Here is a 21,195-nt window from a genome sequence, read left to right on the forward strand (position 1 = left end):
ATAATCCTAATATGAACTCATAGTTGTATTTCCTTATAAATTAATACATTCTCGATGAATTATATATGAATTATCCCGTTAGCTAATTAATGTCTCATGTATTATTGTAGTGTATATAATCTCATGATTAATGTATCAATATTATTATTATAGTTGCTTCAATTATAATAACTGTCTAATAAGTTTTAATAGCTCTTTTATTTGTAGGGTTCTTATGGTACCAGAGCTTTGAGTAAGAAAAATAAAAATGAATAGTACATTTTGTTAATAAACAAAATACGATATTATTCTAATAGTTTTTGGCATTACTTCTCTCAAGTCCACTGATACTCTGCTCTTTTACACTTATTCATTCTATACAAGTTGCTCTCTTGACTTATCGATACACTATGATCTCGATCACTCATCGTTCATCCTTTCTTTCGCTTCACATTTTGTCTTGGGATACCATTTTTGCTCCAACTCCACGTGGATGCTCACATTCTTACATCAATCGTTTTTCAGGGACACTCGATAGCAATTCATTCAGATCATACATCAAACATTCACGTTGCTTTCAACCAATCTCTCTCTCTCTCTCTCTCTCCCTCTCTCTCTCAAACAAACAAATAAAGCACACTCGCTGTTAAAGCAACGTGCTATCTATAATTACATATAGTTATATATAGTTCAAATTGCCTATGCTTCTTTTATTGTCCCTTCATAAATTATCCTTCTACCAACTTCGATAATTGAGATTATACAATAAATTTACTCGCTTTCTCGAAAGATTACACCTAAGAGGACATCACGTGCGAAGTCGAACACTATCTCGAACCTAATGAAATTAATTAGTCACGTTCAGGGACACTCCTCGAAACTACGAACATGAAACAATGTCGAAGCGAAAGCACGACAATGCTACTCTGATACGTCCTTCGTACTCAAGATCTCACTTCTCCTTTTCATCAGTAGAGAGTAGAAAGATAGATGCTTCACGTTAACGATCTGAAAACACACGGTTTCGTGCTTCACCTTTTTTATACTGCCTGCCGATAATGGTTCCTTTGTACGTAACTATCAGGAATAATGAAATCAATTAGTCACGAACTAAGCGAAACACTGGCTCTGTGCGAGAAAAAGAGACAGATAGATCGAGTATTGTGTTCGATTTGATTATCTTAACGACGAGCTTGGTCTTGTTAGGTATACTCTAGACAACATATACGGTCCTCATTCACAAGTACCACCGCCTGTACACTAATAGATATGACAGAAACGCTAGAATTCTATGTATCGATCCTCTTCTCGATAAGATATCAACCCTATGGCCTCGAGAGTTTGGCTTTCCGAGTTAGTGCAGCTATTGCTACTGCCGTTGCCAATGTTGTTGTCGATGTTCATGAAGCAGTTGCGAAAGGAGAGGAGCCGTGCTTGGGTTTTGTTCTCTTCCGAACATCGATCGTCAGCTGCGAAGATATTACCAAGAAAAGATTCGTTAACGAAAGAGCCATCCCTCTTTCTTTTACTTCAATCTCTTGTTTATCCATTCTTTTCATTCTACAACAAATACTCCTAGTTCTTTTTTCAAGTAATTTTTTTTTTCTTTATAAATAATTTTAAGTTTACGTGACGTTTTTGATCGAGAGAAATGTTCTCATAGATTTCTAGCAATGGCTTTCCCTTTTTTTATCTTCTCGTATGAATAGCTAATCTACCTTCTTCTACAAGTAAAGAGAGAGAGAGAGAGAGAGAGAGAGAGAGAGAGAGAGAGAGAGAGAGAGAGAGAGCAAGAGAGAAGAAGAGGGAAAGCGAAAGACTATATACCATACGTGGTCATGAACAGTTCATAGTTATTAGCATTATTGCCACCGTCGCTCGTTTATTACGTCTTCCTCTATCACTACTGTCATGTGATTTACAAGCTACGTGTGTATGAAAGAGAGAGAGAGAGAAAGAGAGAGAGAGAGAGAGAGAGAGAGAGAGAGAGAGAGAGAGAGAGAGAGAGAGAGAGAGAGAGAGAGAGAGAGAGAGCAGTAGTAATAGCGAAAGAAGACTAGATAAAAAAATATAAAAATCTTCCAAGATACTATATTCTAATTATTTCTATTTTTAAATTTAAAAAGAAAATTATTGTTGATTACTTCGATTTATTATCAGAACAATTTTATATATTCTTATCAATTACGATGCAAATATAATAGTTATAATATTGACTATTAAGCTCAAAGGTGAAACGAAATTCTTATTTTATATTTTCCCAGCGACGCGTGCTGCGAGATGATAAAAGAACGCATCAGAGTGTTCTATATGCGTGTATGTGTATGTGTGTGTGTGTGAGAGAGAGAGAGAGAAAGAGAGAGAGAGAGAAAGAGAGAGAGAAATTCCTATCAAAAATCGTTATCTTCTGAGGGGGATAGAGTGCTCGCAAATTTCTACATTTATTAAGACAAGCAAAAGATGTGTTATCTTAACGTGACACGTTCTCGATAGTCTCACAAAAATCTATTTACGTAACCTCACTGATTTCAACATAGCATTCTCACATCGAAGCGATTCGAAGTCGACGGAAAAGCATTCGAGCGATACCACAATTTCTTCTTTACTGGCCGCGTTATCCTTCCCCTTTTTCTCTTCTTTTCTCTATGTCCTTTTGGCACGTTCACGTCGCAGAAAGGAGATTGAGTTTGGGATTTCCGTCTGAAAGGTAGAAGTGGAACAAAGGATTCCGACGCACTTTCCAACGAATGGAACTTCTAAAAGACATCTTCTATTCTTTATACAAAATGTTAAGTGGGAAAAGCGTATTTCTTAATCTTGTTTAAAAAAAAAATTTTATTATATTCCATAGGTTCGAAAGAAAATTATTTAAGCTTTTTTAAGCAAAATCAAACATCAACATGTAAAAAAGGAACATGGCTCATTTATATATAGATAGCATTGAATAGTATCTAGGTTTATTCTCCCTATTGGGTTACACTAGGAATCGGATTATTGTTCGATAGAATCGCCTTATTCGATTAATCGTCGGTAAATTCTTGCCACAATCGATATCTAACCGGTAATAATTATAGAGCGGAATGTTACGCGATTATCGTCCAACGGTATTCGCATCGGGATCGTATAATAATCTGTAGTTTAGCTTGCACGATATATTTCATGTTAATCTCACGAAACCTTTCGATCGTAACTCACAATTCTAGAAGGCCATATATGTAATTTGAGAAGACCGAAGGAGAAGACTTAAATGATTTAGAATTTACTTTAACGATTTACTAAACGATTCATTAATTATCTCCATTAAAATAAATCAATTATGCGCCGATATATTAAATTAAATTTATTATATGTCTAATATGAATTTATATAGTCGTGTAAATAACCGCCTCCATCGCCTATGCGTAAATCCGATACTATTATTATCATTTTAATTCTACGTTTAACACTTATATTTAGTTCTTATAAAGTAAACTGCTTTGGAATTTGCAACTGTTGCAAATTAGTTTCGAATAAAAACTGAATTTGTTCGTTGTTCGAAATAGTAAATATCTGAATGGATTTTCTCAGGTAGTGTCAACTTTTAAGAATTGAAGAGAAATCGGAAGCTTGGTGCAAAGAGGATGTATATGTGCATGGATTTATAGTACAGAAAGGAAGTCGATCGTATCTCAACCGAGTACGAATATCTCCGGAAGCTGAGAAAAGGGACGTTGAAAGCTGGACATTGAGAGAGAGAGAGAGAAAGGGAAAGAAAGGGAGAGAGAGAAAGAGAGAGAGAGAGAGAGAGAGAGAGAGAGAGAGATAGGAAAAGAGTGAGAGAAACAGAGAGAAAAAGAAAAAGACACCTAGCCAAAAGATTGGCCGACATACCAGGTCAGAGGTTTCAGTGTCCTGGCTCGAATTCCTTATCGTTCCATTCATCCTCTCTCGTCCACACCCCCAAGCACCTTTTTCTTTTTCTTCCAGGCTTTTCTGGACTTTCTTCCTGCTGCACAACTTTCTGTCATGCTCGCGGTAACTACAGGTATTCGAAGAAAAAGAAGACCAGGACGTCAGTACTGTCCATTGAACAGCATAAGGAGAAACGTTGAGAATTCTGTACGTTCACAACCGAATATTTTGTGGATTGCTTTCGTAGTTCGTGGAAAATAGAAACGATGATTTTTGTTCTTGTCAAAAAAGTTAAATCGTTCAAGAGAATCGTTATTTAATGGATGAAAAAAGTCAGGAAAGAAACTAGGAGTTCAAAAGAAAAAAAATATTCTCTTGCAGCTACTAAGTTAGTATACATAATTAATTCGTTTAAGTATCTAAATAATAAGAAAAGTTCCAAGTATCATACTGGAGAAATGTTACAGGAATAGAATGGAGAAAATTAAACTTTCCGTTGCTTTTACTTAACCCAACTTATTTCATCGTGTACTATATACGTACGTATATATGAACATATATAGTAAATTAGTAGAAATACTTTTAGCCACAGTATAACCGATAAAGATTAAGATAGGTGAAATGCATCTCCTTAACTAAAAATATGGAAGTGTGTTACGTCCTTCGTCTTTCCATCCTAATGAAAGAATCTTATAAGTATATACTCTTATAAATATCATGTAAGAAGTTCACTGAAAAAACACAACGCATATCTGTATCTATTATAAGCAAATTATTAAGGAACGTATAAAGGGATTATTAGCAATACATTCATCTCTGAAACTCTCATTTTCGAAATTTGCATTGTCAGAACAGTTCGAAATGATTATTATCAGAAATTCAACTAATCGATGGATCAACTTGTATTATTTATAGTAATTCTGAACGGTTGTAAATATTGCACTGTGACATGAAATAAAACAGTATTACGACACACACATATATGTATATATATATATATGTATATGTATATTTAACATGTGATTTGCTTTCTCTCTTTGTATTTGTCCTATAAGAAAGAATAAATTTGAAGAATTTTTCCGATAACCAAACTGTTGATAAAAAATCGATTGGAAGAAGCTTCTCCTTTTTTTACCATTAAATCCCTTTGCTACAATTTACATAATTAATGAGGCTTTGCTGAATTACTGCTTGCTCTTATCGTTCCACAAAAAAGCAGTAACGTCGCATAATCAATCTAAATGAATTCTTAAAGAGCTTGTACGGTGGTTTTAACGTTCGATTTTTCCTACATCTCACAGTCTCGTAATCTACGTTTTCGAGAGAAACGTGAAAAGTGCTTCCTCTTTTCTCAATGAACAGATTTCACATGCGATTCGTTTTGCAGCTTCGTGAACGTGCCTCCGGAGTTTTGCTCTTCAATCTGATCTCATCTTTTTATCTGCCTTTTCATACTTCCTTCTTTCAACGTGCTTTTTCTCACAATCTTTCTCGTGTCTTATCTTCCATTTGTACTAACTCGACGATTCTTTTCGTTAGAAGACGATTTTTTCGGTTTCAAACAACGATTAAATCGTAGACTTTGGTAAAAAATATTGGTTGCCAAAAGAATTAGCAAAAAGTTCAAATTTTAAATTATCTTTTGTTAAATTATCGCAATTTTTTATAATTACACGCATAATTTTTTATCACTATAATTTCTTTATAATTTTTTTTTAAAGAGCTTTTAGAACCTTTCCAGTGCATTTCACATTTTTTTCATTGACGAGAGTCCATCTTACCATCTCTCTTTTTTTTCTTTTTTACTTTCGTTTGAAAAGTGCGAAATCTTCAGTAGTGTATTTTGTATGCGAGTCGAATATCTGCAAGAGAGGCCGGTATTCGGAGCGCATCGTTGAGTCGCCCGAAGGCAGCTTGCCATTTCGGAAGCTGCTTGCATTGGTGCTCTTCCTACACGTATATTTGTATCTTCGTACCTATGTACGTATAACTAGGAGAGGAGTCTATATACAACTGGGCGGTGGATCGAGAGGGACGACGGTTTTATTAAAAACACCCTTTACGTCAGGCGAAATGCAACCACTCTGAGCTATCGTTCCATTTAAAAGTAGCGCAGCTCGCATACTCCTGCGAAACGATACGACGCATCAAGGATGCCTTTAACCTAACATTTTTTAATAAAGTACACCGACCACTCATCTCTTACCTCTCTCTCTCTTTTCCTCGCTTTCTCTTTCTCCCTTTCTCCCTCTTTTGTTCTTGCAAGCTTGAAGTATCCCTAAGCGGCGAATATAATTTTATTTTACGAACGAGCCGGCTACTTTTGTTCGTAAACCAACATTGGTAAATATAGAGCATTTCGTATAAATGATTTTAGATTGCAGACGGGTTCAAGTTAAACGCCCGTATTTCTTAATTACAAGGGAAAAGCATCCATCGTCGTCACTGTAACATGAACGTGGATGTGCATGGTATATTAGTGCCATATTGGACAAGAAATATAGTATAAAAATGTGTCCTCGTATATGGAAAAGACATGAATAACGACTCCTGTTAAATCTAGTCGCAATTTATGACATTTTTCGCGGTGCATATTTATGATCCCACTTGCATTTTTGCCCATACAAGCTTTATTCGAGACGCAAACTTTTCCGTAATGATGATGGGAAGAAAAATATCGGAAAATAATACACAACCTGCGGGTGTACTTATTAAAAAGCAGCTTAGCTCATCTTCACTGCAATCTCTAAAAAAATATATCGTTTCTCTTGGATTTAAGTATTCTCATTAAATATTCATGTTAAATATTATCATATATTTCATGTAATTATACAGATATTTATAATATTGTATAAGATCATAACTTTCGTGACATTATATAAGATATAAATTAAACGTAGAAATAAATCTATATCGCTTCGATATATTGTTCGATATTATTTTTATGCATGGTGAATATTCGTGTGAGAGGTGCCGGTTAAATTCCAAGGAGAAAGGTGTAATTCGATACAGGAAATTGAAAAAAAAAAGTTATCGAAAGAGGTGAGGAAGATAGCAAAACGAGTATTGGAAGGAAAGGAGATAGGAGACTAGAGGAAAAAGAGGACTAGAGAGAGACATCTTCAAAGGCTGACGTTCGATGGTTCACCGTCAGCTTCCAATCTTTAGACACGACGAGTCAGCTACTTCGTTCTCAAGGTAACGAAGTTAGAACGATCGGATGTGAGAGACGCTTCAGCAATGAGCAAGCTTAACGGCCGATGTACAAATTGTGGCTGTCGCCGATAATCTTTTTTCAAACTCACTATGTCTCTTTTTCTTATACATTTTTTCTCTTTTTCTATATTATCTTTTGCACAGTGTGCTGTGTAAGAGTCACTTTCTTTTTCTATCGACCCGCTCTAAGATATACCAGATTAGAAGCTAATTTAACGATCGGTTCGCCGAGTACCAACTAACGCGGAATATCGGACGCCTTGCCCTTTTCCCCTTAATTTCATTTCACGGTCGAATTCAATTTAGTGAAATTTCTCACAAATATAGAATTAAAAAAATTTCGAAGACAAGATCTTTCGAAAAGGTCCATTTTTTGACTTTTTTAATTAACTACATAGAAGGTCATTTAAATGTGTTACCAAGCAAGCGGAAATTATATCACGTAACATGGAATGAGAAGGAGAACGACGAATGGAAAGAAAAAGAAAAATAAAGAGAGATAATTTTACCGGTTCACGTCACATTTTCTACTTTATATCTTTATTTTCGCAAATATACGCTATTTATACATTCTCTCCTTCGCGTATCAACTTCGTTGTCCTTTTCCTAGCTTTCTTTATTTCTCTCTCTCTCTCTCTCTCCTTCTCTCTCTTTCTCCCTATTTTTCTCGTTCGTTCGTTCTAACTTCCCATTTCCACATCTCTTAAATTCGCCGCAGTTACGTGTACAACGGGCGATTTTTTTTTTGCGTAGATCGTAAGTCCTCTACAACCAGACCATTTCGTGAGGCAAACATTTTTGCATCGCACTCGTTAGCCAGTACAACGAGAGATAGTAACTAGACAGTACTCGTTATCGTTATCGACAGTCAAAGGACAACCGAAAAAAGTTGCTTTTATCAAGTTTGAAACATTGCCAACCATTGGTATCTATTATCACTTAATAAACGAACAAAATGCGGATTATATGAATTCAAAAATTGTGTAGAACGAAATTGAAGCAGAATGCATGTATCTCGATTTACGTTAAAATAGCAATAGACAATATTAAATCGTTCAATGAATCTTGCCATAGACGCTTTAACGTGTTTTAATTCGAAAATAGTGACGAAAATCGTTGAATAACAATTTTCTCTATAGGGATCAAGGAAAAAGAAAAAAAAAGAAGCAGAGTTTCGATGGTGTAGGAGTATCGATTTTGAAGTAGCCATTTTGTGCACTAAATGAAAGAGAAGAAAGACGGATAAAAAGAGAAAAAGAAAGAGAGAGAGAAATAAAGAGAGAAAGAAAAAGAAAGAGAGTTAGTTTACTGGATGCCTGGCTGTCACATTCAGCTAATACATCGCGTCTGCCACCGTCCTTCCTTTTCCATCCTCTACTGCTTTCACCCTTCACGAACCTTCTCGATTTCAAGCTCGTAGGATTTTGTTGGCATTTATCAAGCACCTTTGACTAGGGTGCCCGCCCTTTCGCCTGTCAATCGTTGCCACGTCTCGCATCGTGAGAACGAGAGAGAAAACGACAGAAAGTGAGTCTGATTCGACCTCGATCTGACTACTGCTACTCGATGGAGTCCTCTATACATGCATGCAACGCATTAACGCATGTAAGCATATTAATCTTATTTTTAAAGTGTCAATCCTTCTTTCTTATCTCTTTTTCCCTGTCTTTCGTAAAAGAATCTACTGGAAATAGAAAATGCTACGAGTTAAAATAATTTTATTTCATCTAAAACGCAGAATCTTTATACTTCTTGGATATATATCTTGGCCCTTTCTTCTCCTTTTTTATTCTCTTCTATTTATTTATTTGGTTCTGTGATAATTGTATTTACTTTCTATTTATTTAACTTCTTATGTCATCATTCTTCAACGTTAATATAGATATCAAATAAATCTATTGTGTGTGTGTGTATATATATATATTTTTTCTTTTCTTTCTTTCGACATTGTTCAAGACCAAGGCAAGATACAATTAATATCAATAGTTTCTTACTTTTCCAACTCTCGACCTCGATACTAAATTCTCTTGCATTCCACGAAGTTACTTCATTACGATCGCAATCACTATGTATTATCATTATTACTTCCCAAGGTAAAAGGAGGCGCGAGACGAAACGCGAACCGCTCGTTGAATCTTCGCGCGATCTCTTCCAGCAGAAAAGAAAGAAGTGTAACGGCTTAGAAGGAGGACCGAACGACGAGAGAAATATTCAGCTCGCGCACTCGAGCCGAGTGCAATAGCGTGTTACCATCGCATCGTTCTTACCTCTTTGTCGAGGGGATTACGCCGAGAAAGCGGGAGAGACGGGACGAAAGATCGGCAAAAAGATTCTCGGATTGAAAAGGAGTAATCATAAATTCTATTCCGTTCTCGGAAATAAACGAAGCCGACTCTTTTCTCTCGTTTGAAGGTGTGAAAGGTGAAACACATTCAACAATTAATTCGAATATCGGCACGCTATGAGCCGAATAACAAATTTTATCGTAGATCCTTTTTGGATAAGGACCAAGCCGCTACGAAATAAGAAATATGAGATTCGTGAAATCATCCTAGATTGTCTATCATTTTTTACTTTATTTCGAAATAATAGTCGTTACTTGTTATGTTTATAATATTGACAATTTCGACCGATAAGACTTAAAACGCGATAAATTTGTATCGTTCCTTTTTTTCACTTTTTAAAATACCGCAAAGAAAGATCCTTATAGGTCAATCGACCCTTCGTAAGCAAGAGGATCGTTATTTCCGTTTGTTTGGTCCCAAATTGTGAGATGAATTCGAGCAAACACGGAGGACATTGTTAAAGACAAGAGAGAAAGAAGAGAGAGAGAGAAAGGGATAGCGAAAGAGGCAATCATGATTAACGATCCACTCTTACCGCTTTTCGTCATGACTACACCATCTTCCGACTCTCCGACATCTCTCTTTCTCTCTCTTTCTTTCTTTCTCTCCTAAGTTCTAGGGATTACGAAGCAAGGTCTTGTGAATAAAGTGGCCCGATTAAAATTTTACGGTCCAGTCTTTCACGGCGATCGGATCGTCGTAGCAATTACTCTTTCTCGGTACTCCTCCGATAGTCTGTCTTTTCCTCGCTCTCTCTCTTAGTGTTGGCCATCTTCTCCCTTCGTTCATCAAATGAAACTTTCATTTTGTCCCGTGCGATCACCTGCTTTCTTTTTTTCTTTCTCTTTTTTTTCAAGATCCCGACGGAAGACCGGATATAACAATGGAATCCGTAATGAGAGGAGGCTTAAAAAATTCAAGGAAGGAAGAAGACCGACTAACTTTACGTTCGAAAAGTTTCTCATTAAGCCGAATAACTCTCTTTTTATTTAGATCGATTCGATATCGGTTTCCTCAGTCGTTTATTTTTCAAATAGTTATTGGTTTGAAAGAATTTCGTGAGATATTTTTCGATATCTTTAGAATCTTATCTTACGTAATCTTTCGTAATAAACACGTAACTTTTCAATCTAATTTCTTGATAGATTTATCGTAAACTTATAAAACAATTCTGAATACAGCTGTCTTCGTCGAAAGCTTAGATGTCTTAAAGGAAGAACCGACAAAATCGTAAGATGAAAAACATTTATAGAATATATATATAAATATATATATATATATATAATATTATTAAATTAGAGAAGTTTGAATAACTATATTTAAAGGATTATCAGTGTAATCTTAAATACATCAGTTCATGTGATCTGTTAACAAACAGTTTATAAAATTGTCATAACAAAATCTATCAATATTACCTCTCAAACCATTATCACTACATTTTGCAAATCTTAAATGTTATTCTTAAAGTATTCTAGAAGACACGTATTTTATTTGTTCCAAAAAAGATGCAAATATATGTCGTTAATAATCGAAGAAATTCAATTGGTTAAACGTCGCTGTTGATACTGCTCGTTCGAGGTCTTATTTCCATAAACAATCTATAGTCAAATTAGATCAATTAAAATAAAACGAATTATAAACGTATGTATTTGGTCTACCACAATGATTAATTACTACAGTTGTTTATAAACAACCAAGAGAATAAATACTTTTAGCGATACAGGACCATCAAATGAAATAAATCTCTCTTCCCCCTCCCCTCTCTCTCTCCCTCTCTGTCTGCTTAGTTCGTATTATGTTCGAGAAAGAGAAAAACAATTAATAGAAAAGAGATGGAAATCGTAGAAATCGGTTCGAAACATTTCGACGTGTAATCGACATAGAGCTTAAATAATCGAAGAACATCCTTTCCCGTTAACAGAGTGAGATCGAATAAAAAGCTTGACAAGGTTCTTCGCTCGGGAATAGCTACGAAATCTTGCTTTCATTCTTCCAAATCCCATCCTCTTTCTCATTTTTCTCTCTTTTTTTGATTTTCGCCTTTTCGACCGTATCCTCGAGCGACCGTGAGATATTTCGATTAAAGTCGTCGCTCAACATAATTATCCAATCGATTTGAAAGCTACCGCTAGTTTCTTCTCTCTCTCTCTCTCTCTCTCTCTCTCTCTCTTTCTTTCTTCTTTCTATTTCTCTTACTTACTTTCAACCTTTCCTTCATTTTACCTAGAATACCACGACTAGTCCTAGCATTAAGCGAATATTCAATTTCTAGGAGAACCAGTAATAGAAATCGGAAAGAACGTTGATTCCGTAGTCGATTAAATATCAATAGACGATGTCGAATTACATTTTCTAAGTAATGGAGATGGAAATAACGAAAGAGAGAGGAAGAGAGAGAGAGAGAGAGAGAGAGAGAGAGAGAAAGAGAGAGAAGGGAAGAATTCGATCAAAATCGAAAACGGTCTATGATAAAGATACTTATAACGATATTTAAATGAGAAATGCTGCTGAATTACATTACACTCGCTTCAAGTTGCTTTTCCTTTCTTTGTTATCGAACTATCTTTTATTCGAGTTACTATGTAACGAATACATTTCTCCGATGTAGGTATAAAGGCACCTTGAGACGAAAATCAATGAATCGATAAATCTTACGATGGACTTATATTTATCTAATAAACTGTAAATTAGAATTTCACGTTACGGTATGCGCAACAGTTGTAAGCGATCGAAAATAAAAATGAAGAATAAATGCTCTTTCGAACATTTTCGAGACAGCCACAGATGGCTGTTTCTATCGTCTACATCTCTGATGTATAATTCATTAAAAAAATAAAAGCAAGAAAGGAGAGAAAGATAAATCTTATGTCTTTCTTACGAAAACTTTTTAAATAGAATATCAAACGTAATGAACATCGCGTTTTAGTCTTTTTCGAAAACAGTTGGCCTTATTTAAAGGTCTTTAAGAAAATTTAAACCGTTAAGACGCGATGATGCGAAAAAATAGATCGAACGATCAAGAAACAATCGTCTTTTCGTTCTCTGATTAGTCTTCTTCACTGCATCCTTTTCGAAGACGATCGATAGTCGACCCTCTTTCATAGAAATCCAATAAGATCTCAAGCAACGTTTGTCAAGTGAGGAGATGGTAGCGTGGCTGTATCAGAACTCACCGCTCGTAAACCAAAGACCAAAATTGATGGCCTCGACGATACGTTTTTTTTTTCGTCGCACACCATTAATTCGTCTCGAAAATCACAGACTCGTAGAGACTCCTCGTCAGGGTACGTTTCTCTAAGATCGTTTCTTGTGTAAATGGGATTTCGAGAAGAACGCTCGTATCTCGATAGGATGATCCTCGTAAAAGAAGATTTTGTAACGTCTTATTTATGAGAGAGAAATCCATGTCGATCGAAAAATCGATTCTATATCTCGTTTCTTTCTCGAAAATTATCGGTTTTCGACTGAAAGATTTTCCAGTCTATCCTTCGGGAATTAATCACAAACCAACGTACTAATCGTATTATAGTTTAATCCTATTAAAAGATTTCGTCGCGCGGTCGAAGCAGCGATTGCGTTAGGAAAAATAGGAAAATATAGGAATAAACTTGCATGGTAGGACAAAAATCGAGAAACTGACCGTGAGGAGAAACGTCTCTACGACATCTCGAGTTCTACAAAAGTAAATTCGTCGAAACGACGATCCGCTATTAACTTTCGTAAAGGTACTTCTTTGAAGACTCAACTTCATGAGTTTTCTTTTATAGAATCGCGCTTATTAGATGCTTACCGCGATAACTTTTTCTTGTGGGAAAGTTTCGTTGAAATCCGATTAACCCGTCTCATGCCTCAACTTCCTCTCCAGAAATTTATTCCATTTATTTAAAAAACTGAAACGTTCCGACTAACGAAATATCGTGATAAATTAAATGAATACGGATATCTATTTCTATCGGGCGTCTTTTCAACGAGAAGATCGGTCTCTTATTCGCTCCTAAAAACATCTTGCGGGCTGTTTATTTGCATTAAAGCAGCAAGATAGAAGTTGTACTTGTAAAAGGAGTTACAAAAGTCACAGAAAGAATTTTGCAGAGTGTTTTACGAACCTGAACATTTTTGAGAATTTAAAGACTTCTTTGATATAGTCTATTGGTAACGACGACGAATTAGTAAGGACGTACTTTCGATAGGATCGAAAGCAAAATACAACGACTTTTACTCAGTACCTCGAGATGTCTATCGTATTTTTCAAACACGAAAAGAAACTTTTTCGACAAGTATCAAGAGTCTCGGGAAGATCTCTTCAATCTTGAATACACCAGCGTTGCTTTGCAATACCCTTTACATCACTTACGGACCGGCTTTTTTCTTCATTCCCCTCCGTCTGTTTCCGTCCGTTTGAAAAAGACATTAAAGAATTGACGTCACTCGATAACGTTCGTCTTCTTTATCTCTCGCATGCCACTTTTAACATCCGATAGTTACCACTCGTCTTTCCTGTTCCGATGAAGATCGAAAGGATTACTTCGACTGTGGAAGAAATATTTGTAAGCAGAAACTTGTTTCTATTTATTTCGAGTAAAATTAATCGTTACGTGTTCTCTTAATTAATTTGCATAATTTTGCACGAGTGGATAATTAATAAAATATTATGATTAATTTACTTTTCAATATTTAATAACCGTCCCATTCTAACAATATTAAATTTATTTATGGTATATATAATATCGAGAGATTTTTTCAAATAAAAATAAATAATAACGATCCTTCGACGTTGAAGAGCGAAGTGATCAAAGCCGCATAAGATTTTAGCGATAATCGATCCAATTAATCCAGTAATATCCTCCGTGCGAAGATTCATGATTAAGATAATGGCGCAAATGCATTTCTAGATGGAAGTTTTTTATCCATTATCAAAGAGAGAGAGAGAGAGAGAGAGGGAGGGAGAGTATGAATAAGCCAGTTTATTACAAATTTAGTTGACGCTTCTGAAATCGATCGATGTGATTAAAGGATACGATTTCCAACGTTTTTACAAAGCTACTTAGCTCTTCTAACAAGCCAGTCTGGCTCAGAGATCTGACACATCCTCTAGAAAAAGTAAGACTAAAAATCAACGTACCCTAAAGAGTCACACGATGTCTCTTCGCCGAGTTCACGATGTGATCTCGCGATAATCAGATGTTCTTTCTTTATCCGACATGATAAAAATATTTGACAAATCCTTTATCGCGCGAGAACGCGAATAAATAGAGATTTTATATTTACTCCGCTATTATTTATTCATTTTATCATAAAATTGTATAATCATTAATTCCAATACTCCAAATAATTTACGAGTGATCTGGATTTTGTAAAAGAATAGATAAAACAAATTCGTGCTCTCAGTTTCTGTCGAAAAAGTAAAATGAAAGCAAACTAATAAAAATTCTAGAGGTCCTCGTCCTCTGATTCTGAGGGATTTAAAAAAAAAATTACTCACCTTGCATTTGGGATAATCCTCTTCCGGCGTTGGCCTCTTCCAGCCGAGCAACGGCGGTATACAAATGAGGGCGGATAATAGCCAGACGAGGGCGATCATAAGTATCGCCCTGGCCGGTGTTCTTTTCTTCAAGTAATCCACTGCCTGAGTAATGCTCCAGAACCTATCAAGACTTATGAGACAGAGATTCATGATGCTGGCCGTGCAGAGTAACACGTCCATCGCGGAGTATATATCGCACCACCAATAGCCAAAGATCCAATAACCCATAATCTCGTTCGCTAATGAGAATGGCATTATGATGAGACCCAGAAAGAAGTCTGCGACAGCGAGACTGGCGATGAACCAGTTCTGAATATTCTTCAGTGCTTTCTCCGTTACAATCGCAATTATCACGAGCATGTTACCAACGACGATGACTATCATCAAAAGGGTAGCCACGATCGAGGCCACAATGATATGCGGTAGAGTATATCCCGATGGATACATGCTATCACCGAAAACGAACAAGGTCTCATTGTCGTAGCTCTTGTTCGAGGTATATGGTAAACTCTCGTTGAAGATGGAGTCGTTGGAGGAAGAGATGGCGAGGTCTTCCATCGTGTCGGAGGTTACGTCAAAGAGAAGATCGACGCCAAGACTCGAGCCTCCAGTGAAGATCTCAAAAGTGCTCCTATCGGAGACCCTGGAAATCAGAGAATCTTCTCTTTCGCAGGCACAACCAAGGGGATCTCCTCCTCTCGGCTGTTCACCGATCTCCTTGGTCGGATCGTTGGAAGTTTCCACCGACTTGTTCTTTTGTTCTTCTCTTCTACTTTCTTCTATTCGCTCGGTGCCGTTCCAGTCGGTCCAACCGACAGCAAAATCGGCAAGGCGAGTAATCGTTTCTGTCTTCCCTCGTTCTTCTCTGGTTTCCTCGTAGCCTCTCGAGGTGGCCTCACTGATCGTAGAAGAAGACGTAGTTGAGCCGGTAATCGTCGAACGAGACCACGTCATGTTCTCCTCGAAGACGCTCGTGGACGCCGTTGCCGAGCTACCGGCGTCGTCGATAGACATAATGTTGCCGAGGAGCGGCGGGATCATCACTCGCACCCTCGCCGTGCTCTGCGGATGCTATCTCGTCGCGGCTGAGGAACTCACGTCGGAGGACGACGTACCACCGTCGTTGGAGGACGCCTCTGATGTCGCGCCGATCGAAGAGCGCGGATAACACCTTACACCAGGTGCCAGTTCGAGTAATAACAATAGCAAGAGAGTGGTGGTCTCGTCGCATCTCGAGGCCAGCGCCGTCATGCCCGTTTCGGCATTATGTCATCCTTATCGAAGATCGAACCAATCCCTCGTTCTCTCCCTCTCCCCTTCTCTCTTTTCCCTTTTAAATTCCTCCTTTATTCGTCGAGAGACCCGTCGTCTCTCACCTCTAGTGCAGACTTATTACCTAACACGTAAAATTGTGTTTTTATAGATAATAAATTTTTTATTTAATAAAACGCTGAACCATCGTCTACATAAGAATTATGAGATTCTTCATTCTGAAGCTAATATCTGGGGCGGTAAGTGACGCTCGGTGACGCGAACCGTTCTTCAATGAAGGTGTCGAGGTGTCCTCGTTTCTCTGCCTTTTCTCCTTTTTTTTTCTCTTTTTGTTCTTTCTGTGTCCCTTCGTTTCTTTACGTCATCGTTGTCGTTGTCTTAATCGTAGGTTGGCCCTTGAGTTATTGCTTTTCGTGAATCGCTTTTTTTTCGCGACTGCAGAATTCACTGGCTCACGACGACAGTGTTAATACGAACGAACGAAAAAAATCTATCCATATAGAAAAAGAGAGAGAGAGAGAGAGAGAGAGAAAGGAAAAGAGAGATAAAGAGTAAGAAGCAGAACGAGAGAGACGAAGAGATCTATGAACATTCGGCAGGTAGGATGGATGGATAAATGGATCGAGAAGGTAAAGATTAAACTTTGCGAACATGTAGACGCATAGTAGAAATAGAAAGAAGAAAGAGAGGATTAAAATGCGCGTGAAAAATTGGTCCCCCTTTCTAACCTTTCCTTTAAATTAATCTCCTGCATGAATATTAGACACGAAATGTACTGAATTACAGTATTACAGAGAGAGAGAGAGAGAGAGAGAGAGAGAGAAAGAGAGAGAGAGAAAGAGAGAGAGAGAGAGAGAGAGAGAGAGAGAGAGAAAAGACTTCGTTGATTCGAGAAAGCCCGATCGTTTATCGAAACTGCGTTCCTCTATCTCTCTCGCAACTTTGGCTCCTCGTGTTTAAAGGTCCCGACGTTTGAAATAACCCGTACGTTGATTCGCACTAACGATGTCCGCGAGCTAATAATTAATTATCGCACAGGGACTAAAGCCTAAGCTGGATACCCGTACTGCTCCGACCTGCTTTTCGAATCATATTGGAAGATAAACGCTTCGATATATATGTGTGTGTGTGTATATATATATATGTGTATCTCTCTATATACGTGTATACATACATACATACATATATATATATGTATAAAAAGTAAAAGGAAGATCAACAAGAAGTTGAATAACGGAAACAGTGTGCGGATAGGATTATAGACCGCGAGAAGGATTATTTACCGGTCGCGCGCGCGCGACGACACACACGAATCTCAACGCGAAATTCGAATAACTTTCACGCTAAATACCCGCGATTCGATCGATCCTCGAACGATACGTTCGACGGGCGGCAGAAATTCGTAATATATATATATATATACATATGCGTATACATGTACGCAGTAATTGTAGTCACCTATATACGGACGCACACATGAAATACTAATCGAGCGTGTTATATATTATCTAACGATTAGTTGTATAAGATAAAACGACAGAAATACGGGATAGATAAGAAGAGATGGACAAGAAGGAAAAAGAAGTGATATGGGAAGGAGGACGAGAAGAGTGAGACTGTATCTCTGTCTCTTTCTCTCTCTTCCTCTCTCTCTTGCACGCGCGCTCACGCTACAAAGTACTATCGTTTTCAGCGTAACTCCCTTATAATGAATAAACCGAACCAATCGGTCCTGTCGCTCCTTTCTATGTACACCTATTTACACGATTACAAAGTCATTACCTCGTAACGAGCAACGTCCCTTTTTCTCTCCTACTCACTTTTTCTTCTCCGTGCTATATGTATGTGTATGTATATATCTATAAGATCACGGAAAAGACTCGAAAGAATCTAAAAAAATATTCACGACCTCGTAGAGTTTATCTTGTTCCTTGGTTTTTACCACCAGCACGAGATCACTCAAGGTCGTCAATCCTGCGTAGAACGATAATCACCAGGATCCACCTTTTCGATCACGACGATATTCTTCTGTGCTATCTCTTCTTCCATCGAATACGATTGTGTCGCTCGTCTTTCTCATGACGTAGCATCCCTTTCGCGCGATTAAACAACCGCTCCTTATGCTTTTCTTCTTTTCGTTGATCACCGACTCGACCTCTAGGAACTTTCCACCGAAAAAACTGACTCAGGATTCACAAGTTACAGCTACGTCTTCTTTCTTCAATCTCTCTCTTTCTCTCTCTCTCTCTCTCTCTCTCTCTTTCTCTCTCTTTCTCTCTCTTTCTCTTTCTCTTTTTCTTTCTCTCACTCCATCTCAACTCGCTTTCTTGTCTTTCAAAAAAAAGTCACTTTTCTATGCTGGCAAACTTACTCAGATACTGCTTAAATACTGCAATACACGCGCACTCTAAACTGATCTCACCTTGTAGAACTCTCGTACCCTTCAGTCCGATCAGCTTTCTTCCGAAAAATTTTCGATATACTTTTGATACAGAAAGTACACTGACTATATGTTCTGTACGACACGACGAGTCGCTGTGACACTGAGGAAAACGCAGGAGTTCGACTGGTAGAAAAGATAAAGGGAGTAAAGGCGAATGAAAGATAAAAGAAGAAAAAACAGATAGAAATAGAAACAGATACGAGGAAAGAGAAAGATAAAATATAGCGGAAAAATCTCTCTTTCGAGCGTTAAATGTCACGTATTCAAATTCTAGTCGAATGTTTTCCTCCCTCAAAGTTTGAGAGGGAGCTCGAGGTATAGCTCGATTAGCCAGTACAAAAGAGAGAGAGAGAGAGAGAGAGAGAGAGAAAGAGAGAAAGGGGGAATGAGAGAAAAAGAGAGAGAGAGAGAGAGAGAGAGAGAGACCAAGGAAGAGTAAACGAAAACGCGAAAAAACTGAGTCTCCTCGTGACTCTTGTCGTGCGCGAACGTGAGCGTCGATCCGAACGTACGTGCGTGTGTTTCGTTGCTTACGTTGGGACAGTTCGAGGTTGTCTCACGGGTGTTGGGAACGCACTGCAACCGTGGGGGACGAGCTAGGAACTCTAACTCCCTCTCGCGTCATTCGGGGGATGGTGGTTTTCTCTCTCTTTCCTTCTCTCTCTCTCTCTCTCTCTCTCTCTCTCTCTCTCTCCCTCTCTCTAACACTACGAGCAAGGATATCGAAAGGGGTGGTGGTGGGAGATGTACGCGTGTGTGTACGTACGTAGATGTGCGCGCGCGCTCTCGAACGCGAAGGGTGCGGAAAGTGGGAGTAAAATGAACGAGAGGGTGAGGAGGTGGCGGAGGAAAAGGGAGAGAGGAGAACCGACTGGCTCTGTGGAAGCTGACTAGGTGTCTCGAGCGAGCGATCCGTCCGTCCGACGCTGCTAGCGTCGAGGCGCCGTCTGACGGAGTCGCCGTTGCTGTGGCGCAAGCGTCGCGACGTCTCACCTCTCTCTTCTCTTCTACTTTCTATTCTTTTTCTTCCTTTTCTTCTACTACTTCTTCTCCTCTCGGTTTGCCGACAGTCGACTTTGGAACATTCGTCCATACGAACAAATAACATAAAACGCACATTTTAATAACACTTTCGAGTTACTTCTCTCCATCGAAGGGAAATGACCTAATATCGAATCAAACGTGAAAAGTGATGCTCGTATTTATTATATAGTATAGATTCTGTGAGAGTTGGAGATTGCAACGAGCTACTAAATGATGCGTAATTCTAGCCAATTGTTTAGGATAGAAAAGAATTCTTCTTCTTTTTTTATTATTAGCTGCATTTCACTTCGATCCTTTTAAAATGATGTTATTCCGGTATTCTTTTCACTTTTTTTTTTAAACACGCATTTACTTGGTCTACTATGATCGCATTGTGTCTTTATTTTATATCGTCGTAGGACAAAGATATAGATCTTTATCGACACCGTTGTTGCATATCATTGTTCTTTCCATTCAACGTGAAATCATCAACAAGACAACTATTTTCTGTCTAGAATATGCTCTTATGTATAATAAATTCATATAATTGACATCATATGAAAAATATAATGTATCTTGGAAAACGTCAGCTCCAATTTCTCACAGTAACAATAGCGTGGAACGTCCGACATCTGGTAACACCATGGTTGTTACTCGCTTCACTCGGTTATCTTTATTGCCGGTAACCATATCGCGAAGATTCCCACATAAATCTTCTACGGCTATTATATAGAGGAAAGGAAAATTCATCGTGATGCTCGCGTTACTATACCGCGAACCAATCGTGTTTATACGCACGCTTATGGTAACGTTATTGCGTGCGATGATATCCATTTTTAAGTGGCTTTGTGTGATAAGCTCGCAATCGAGACGCACCATCTACGACATCTATTAACGATAGATAAATCTTCGCAAGCCACTAATTATTGCACATTCTTTTCCATAATATTTAATTGTATATCTCGCATTCCAATGGTGCTTTAATATAATGACACTTTAATAGTGCGCATAGACCAACGGTGATAGCAAAGTTTCGTAATATGCGTCCCATTGCAAGTAAGTAAGGATTAAATGAGAAAGCCGTGCTACTAATTGTCGTAGAAAACCGAATCCTGCTTACTCGGCAAATTAGCGTGTTCTTTGTATTGTATTAACGGCGAAACCGTATAGAACCGTTTTGAGTGCACATCGAAATCCAAAGACGAGGAAGTTGAGGAAGCTTCTTTTCTTGATAACTCTCTCGATCCTCTCGACGATTCTTCTCTTAATTCTTGATAACTCCGACGCGATGAAAAGTAATTGAAATAATCGCTATTATCTCGAAACGATATTATAGCGAACAGGAAAGGAAGAAGTGGCGCGAAAAACGAATTATCTACTTCGACTGGCTTCTTATCTTGTCGGAGACGCCATTATTCATTTTTCTAGCTCTGGTATTTCATTCGTCAGGTTGCACCGACCGGTCGAGAACATCAGAATGAAATAATGGAATCCGATGGCAC

The 21,195-nt window shown here is 37.9% G+C and overlaps 1 protein-coding gene across 10 annotated transcripts in view; it reads right to left on the bottom strand.

The window, feature by feature from the left end:
- LOC127061575 (alpha-2B adrenergic receptor) overlaps positions 1-19,365 on the bottom strand; it is a 103,734-nt gene extending 84,369 nt beyond the window's left edge. For 4 of the 10 annotated variants that reach the window (XR_007780899.1, XR_007780898.1, XR_007780897.1 and 1 more), the window contains exon 1: positions 14,914-19,365. Coding sequence is in view for 6 of the 10 variants with exons in the window: in XM_050988634.1 (XP_050844591.1) it covers positions 14,914-15,996 (1,083 nt within the window). In the remaining 4 variants the exon portion in view is untranslated. The remainder of the gene's footprint in view (positions 1-14,913) is intronic. The other 6 variants (XM_050988634.1, XM_050988630.1, XM_050988635.1 and 3 more) reach the window with 6 other exon arrangements.
- Positions 19,366-21,195: the final 1,830 nt, after the last annotated feature.

This window comes from Vespula vulgaris, chromosome 2, assembly GCF_905475345.1.
Source record: "Vespula vulgaris chromosome 2, iyVesVulg1.1, whole genome shotgun sequence".
Taxonomy (NCBI): Eukaryota; Metazoa; Arthropoda; class Insecta; order Hymenoptera; family Vespidae; genus Vespula; species Vespula vulgaris.